Source organism: Lactuca virosa, chromosome 4 (genome assembly GCF_052849685.1).
Source record: "Lactuca virosa cultivar CGN04683 chromosome 4, Lactuca_virosa_CGN04683_v6, whole genome shotgun sequence".
Taxonomy (NCBI): domain Eukaryota; kingdom Viridiplantae; phylum Streptophyta; class Magnoliopsida; order Asterales; family Asteraceae; genus Lactuca; species Lactuca virosa.
In genome coordinates, this window is record NC_136429.1 from 30,876,181 (window position 1) to 30,881,833 (window position 5,653).

General features: G+C 34.6%; 1 protein-coding gene across 10 annotated transcripts; it reads right to left on the reverse strand.

Moving 5' to 3' along the window:
* Positions 1-2,230: 2,230 nt before the first annotated feature.
* LOC145103854 (protein EXPORTIN 1A-like) lies at positions 2,231-5,074 on the reverse strand. 10 transcript variants are annotated; one of them, XM_079041125.1, is made up of 8 exons: positions 4,043-5,023; positions 3,872-3,942; positions 3,705-3,771; positions 3,553-3,597; positions 3,382-3,489; positions 3,228-3,290; positions 2,775-2,828; positions 2,231-2,668 (listed from the first exon to the last, which is right to left on the reverse strand). In XM_079041125.1, the coding sequence occupies exons 2-6, from the start codon at positions 3,907-3,909 to the stop codon at positions 3,231-3,233; spliced, it is 318 nt and encodes a 105-aa protein (XP_078897251.1). In that variant the 5' UTR covers positions 3,910-3,942; positions 4,043-5,023; the 3' UTR covers positions 2,231-2,668; positions 2,775-2,828; positions 3,228-3,230. The 10 variants fall into 10 exon arrangements, 7 of the variants coding, with proteins under 7 accessions (XP_078897251.1, XP_078897254.1, XP_078897253.1 ...); XR_013706900.1 differs by having other exon boundaries at positions 2,775-3,290; positions 3,680-3,775; positions 4,043-5,036; XR_013706901.1 differs by having other exon boundaries at positions 2,775-3,290; positions 3,705-3,775; positions 3,872-3,910; positions 4,043-5,030.
* Between the last annotated feature and the right edge of the window lie 579 nt (positions 5,075-5,653).

A 5,653-nucleotide genomic window follows, 5' to 3' on the forward strand; every position in this document is an offset into this window, starting at 1 on the left:
TTTCATTTAGACTCTGTCGGCTAATTTTGACTTTATTTTTATTATATTATTTTTAGTAGGCCGGGACAGGAAAACTCCGTTTATAAAATCATAACTTCTTCATCTGACGTCCGTTTCCGTCTGTCTTTTTACCGCTGGACTACTAACGACGAGATCTTCGATTCTCGTTTAGATTGTTTCGGCCAAATATCACTCGATCTCAATTCGAGTATTCGGACTACATACTGCTAAGCTGAAACTTAGAAAAAATCATAACTTCCTCATACGAAGTCAGATTTGGGCATTCTTTTTATGCATGCTCTTGGTTTAACGTATTCTACGACTTTCATTTAGATTACTAAGGCTAGATATCGCTCTATCTTAAATTCGTATTTTACGTCCTTCAGCGTCGTGCCGGTTCCGTCGCGAAACTTCGACAGGTCATAACTTCTCCGTTATAACTCGGATTTCGGCATTCTTTATATTTTCGGAAACCTTGTGACATATACCTCAACTTGGTTAAGATTATTCATTCTAAATAAACTTCCATCAAAAAGTCATTTTTGATGCTTATCGTCTCTAAATTGACTAGCCCGGATCTACGGGCGTTACAGCTGTGGGCCCGGAAGGCAAGCCAGACTCACACTGTGGGCCCAGGGGGTAATCCAGTCTGTAGAGCTGTGGACCCATTACATGATGTTATTATGTGTATTATAGTTATGTATCGGTATTTTAGGGGAACTCACTAAGCTTTGGGCTTACAGTTTCAATTTTGGTTTCAGGTACTTCGGATGATCGCGGGAAGGCAAATGCGTGATTGTACATATCCTCACATTTTATGACTTTGTTTCTGGGATACTCTGATATGGAACTATTTTGAAAACAAATTTGTAATAACTGTTGGTTTTTGGATGATTTAAAAAGTTTTAATTTGGTATGATTTTTATGGATGTTACAATATTTCAGACTCATTTTCGGGTGGGCCAAACCATTACCTTGCCTCCAGAAATCCCATTATGGATTAACTGTCCGTGTTCTGAATCGGATAATTTGAAGTGTTCTTTAGCGACAGAAATTTGGAATAAGCTGGCGACTTGGTTAGATTTATTGATTCTGAGTTTTCATTCTATTGAAGATGTGTATGTTTGGATTGATGATCAGGTATTGACAATGCTCGAAGATTTATCATTGAGGTCACATGTGCTTCATTCATATGAGTTCTTTGGCCATACTGGAATGCGCAAGTGTTTGGGAACAAGAAGCATAAGAAGGAGTTCATTTTTGATTCTATTGTTTCTTTTTCATTTAGTTGGTTTTCTAGTAGGAACCGTAAAGTTAGTAAAGCCTTTACTGGGTGGATGCAAAATGGGAGCTGATTCGTACACAACAATTTGTCTCCATACACAATAATTTGTGCTTTAAAATAGTGTATTGTATAACACTATAAAATATAAATTGTTGTGTATAGAGAAAAATTGTTGTGTACGAATCAACCCCCATGCAAAATCCGCCCATGAACTTATTGGTTTGTTCATTTTTTTGCTGGCTTCTACCTAGTCTCCTTGAGGTTGAGGGTTCAAGTCTCGTCGGAAACATAGGTTGATTTAGGAGTAGTTTAGGATTATATTGTATCTGCCGTTCAATATATATATATATATATATATATATATATATATATATATATATATATATATATATATATATATATATATATATATATTGGGTTAATGGACCGTCTAACGGTAGACATGCTTTGAAACAGTAGATCATTTATTCCAAATAGTAGTTCATTTAAAATATTCTTGGACCAAATCGTAGGCTTTAAAAGAAATAATAGTTTTCCTTAGTTGACTAATATTTCCTTGCTATTTTTGGGTTAGGGTTAATTTTTGTCTATTAAGTGAAAAATAATCAGAAAATATGGCTATATTTGTAAATTTTCTTATTGTATTGGTGGTGTGTTGTATTTTAAACTTAAAAATTTAGAGGTTTTAAAATTATATTAGCATTAGAAAAATCAAATATACTCTTATCATCTTCCCAAGCATCTAAGATTGTAACACTTATATAGTATTTGTGGTACAATATTTAATATTCCACATTATCATTCATCAACTTCTATACTATTTGTGGTACATCTAAGATTGTAACACATCTTCCCACGTCTCTATTTGTGGTACATTCTTGCAATGTTTAATATTCCACATTATCGATCATTAACTTTTCCGTATTTTAAACAAATGACATCCAATCTTAAAATGTTGCAACAATCTTCCGCCCGCGGGAGCATAACAACAAATATCATTTTGAAAGTAGTTCCCACAAAATGAAAGCCAAACTTTTTGGGTTATTAGATTTGTGTGAAGTGACGATGGTGCGAGAAAAAGTGTGCTGCAAGTAGTGTTGTGATTTATTCATATAACAAGGAAATATCATATTGAAAAACACATTGGAGCAACATGTAAGGTACTACAATATGACAAATACCCAAGTTAAGCAACAAATGACCTTGCAAGGCACGTTTGGACGTGCAATTTGTAATCCAAAAAAGCTAGTTGTCCAACCGCGCTATTGTCCTGTAATATGTTATACCCTTAGAAAAGATGTAATTAAAATATGTGAAATACCGAAAAATCCACGGTTTTGATTTTTTTTTTCTTGTAAGGCACGTTTGGACGTGCAATTTGTGCTGTCAAAGAAAAAACATAAACCCACATTATTGATATATTTTGGCGGATTAGGCAGTGTACTGCATAAACCTGAATACATAACAGGAAAAAAAAAACTTAATTTACCTCAGGAGGCTGCTTAACATCTCTCATTTATCTGTCCTCATGGATTAGTTTAGTCTAGAACACCATAACAACAACATAAAATTCAAAAGCAAGAATAAAATTTTCATCAAGAAATAGAAAAAAATGGTTCATCACCAGTACTGAAAATGTACTTAGACAAAATGAGAAAAGATTATTAAATCAAGCACCTGGTAGAGCAGAATTGGTTGCGACTTAAAGTAAAATTTACCAAATGGACTTATTGATATCCCAAAATATTATTGTTACCATACATTAACAAAAATGCACGACTTGATCCAGTGAGTGTTTATCACTTAAATTAAACCATAAAAGTACTACCTAACACTTGTAATGTCTTTGTCGGAAAAAAATTTGAGTAATCAGAGCACGTGAACTCATGATCCATCCAATAAGACACTCAATAGAAAAAAAAACACAGATTAAGAGGCTCACAGATCACTGATATTCTAGAGCTAGGGTAACACATAATACAAAATAAAGCCAACGTGAGAAAACCTGTTGACAAAAAATATTATATAAATAAATCAGGATGTACCTTTATCTTGTATCATTTTTAAAGAGAAAAAAAAAATAGTATGTGTCATACCTTGAAAACTTCTGTATCATCAACATAAGAAATGCTCAAGAGATATTCAAGGCCCATTAAATGTGCAGCAGTGTTCTCTTGTGTGGATTCCAGTACACGGATATGAAACTGCATGCAGAGTGCCATATTAGATCTAATGTAATAAAGTTAGGACACAAAAGACAAACTTACCTTGTAAAATGAAGTGGAAAACAATGCCAGATTCTGAATGAATGCCTGAAAAGTGGAAAAATAAGAACAAAACTTATTAGTAATGTTTTGTTCGAATCAATTAAGTTTAAAGTTAAACATAACATACATTTCTTGTTAAACCCTATAATCACCTGCTCGTCGCTAGAGCCATTTAAATATGCATCTGGTATGTTTGTAGTAGTTATGTAGTTGGAAGAACTGTCTACAAAAAAAATGAAACATACAATAGAAAGAATTTAAAAGAACATAAGCACAAAGATAGGGCAAAACAAAAACATAAAAAGGTTTTCGCACATACCTGCAACTGGACCATGAATATGTTATACATTTTAACATACTGCAAGTTGTAGAAATCCCCAAAGGTCAAGGCTGCAACCCGTGCCAATAAATGCAAAGAAAAACCATAGTAGCATGGATGGTAGAGAGAAATCTGAAAAGAAAACTATAGTTGGAGTTGAAGAATTCATACCTGTCACATGTAAGCAACAAATACCAAGGGTCGGATTGGCAGCTCTCGACGAAGAGTTTGAGTTCTTTATCTTGGAATCATCCATGACAGTCGTCTGCTTCTCCACTCAAATTTGGGATTTTCTGAGGAACAGGGGAAAGACCCCTCATATGCACCGTTAATTAGAGAAGAACTTTCGAGTAGCTATATGATGATAGAGGCAAAGTGCAAACCCGACCTGTGGTTCTCTTGACCTAGATGCAATTTTGCAAACTAAACATGGAATTGGAAGCAAGAATCCAAATCTTTGGGCAAAAGAGAAGATGAAAACCGTTAGAGGGGATGACTTGAGGATTTTCTTAGCAGTATCTGACCGTGAGCAAACTTCAATCATCTGGAGGTAGGCCATTTAGGGTTCGATCGATAGTCAGCAGACAGGAGATTGCTTTATCGACATTGTCAGGGATGGAGTTGCCGACTTCACCCGACACGACCGGACGGAGGTCTGATTTAGCCGAACAAAAGCAGTGGAGGACGGTGGTAGATCCGAAAAAAATAGAGATGAGGCGGTGGAGCCTCCGATAAATCGCGTTTGTCAAGAACCCAGAGGCAGACTGCTATGTTTACCTTCCTGATTCTTCTTGTATGTCGATGCCTTTAGAGAGAGACGGTGGGTTTTGGAGCCGATGGAAGTTTCTTGATGTGCAGAAAGATGGAGCGGTGTACATGTGGGTAATCTGTGTATGTTTTTGATTGGAAGCAGAAGCGGCGGACGGAGACGTGTATAAACGATGGAACCAATAAAGGTTCCAGAAACAGAAATCGAAACAGCTGTAGTTTTGGTTAGCGCAGCTGATAAGAAGAGCCCCCATGAAACTCATAGTGATTGAACAAATCAGTGAAGTTTTGCCTTCTAATCGTGTAGGACATTATACTTGAAATTTTTTGCCGCACCACCCTTTGCTTACAAGGTGGGAACTCCAATATTGCCTGATAGAGCTCTTGAAAGTCAGTGTTAACATATTTTATCGTTTATTTCCACATATGTTTACGCCTTCCTGCTCATCCGAACATTCATTTCCAGGTAAAGCTTCACAATACATTGTCATGCTTTGTAGGTTATGTTTGATTATAGTCTTTCTTGAAAGTGGGTCTACTAATATTACATCAACAATTAACGGGAACTTCACCCTCAAAATAATTGTTCACATGAACTGTGTCACTTAGTTGATTAAGTTCATTATGACCAAACCTGAGTATCCATTATCTTATTCCGTCGATTAAGACTGAATATTGATCCTATAATCTGGTATATTTAAATTTATACAATTAAAATTCAACCATAATTGTATAAAATTGAATTTATATGCATGCAGATTGATTTTGGTGAAATTGTGAATTTTACTCTGTTAGCCGATATAAACAATCTCTTTTATTTTTTATCAATAATAGCGATTTACTATTAATTCCTTACCCATTATAGCAATTTACTTCGAATTTCTTACCAATAATAGTAATACACAATTTATATATATATATATATATATATATATATATATATATATATATATATATATATATATAATTTCACTTAAACCCTAAACCCTAAAAATAGTAAATATTTCATTGTTA

Excerpts from the sequence above, each read along its gene's own strand:
- LOC145103854 (XM_079041125.1), bottom strand. The coding sequence starts at position 3,909 with ATGTTAAAATGTATAACATATTCATGGTCCAGTTGCAG. Across the intron at positions 3,598-3,704 it reads ATGGCTCTAGCGACGAGCAG|GCATTCATTCAGAATCTGGC; the intron begins GTGATTATAGGG and ends TCCACTTTTCAG. Across the intron at positions 3,291-3,381 it reads ATGATACAGAAGTTTTCAAG|GTTTTCTCACGTTGGCTTTA; the intron begins GTATGACACATA and ends TTTTGTCAACAG.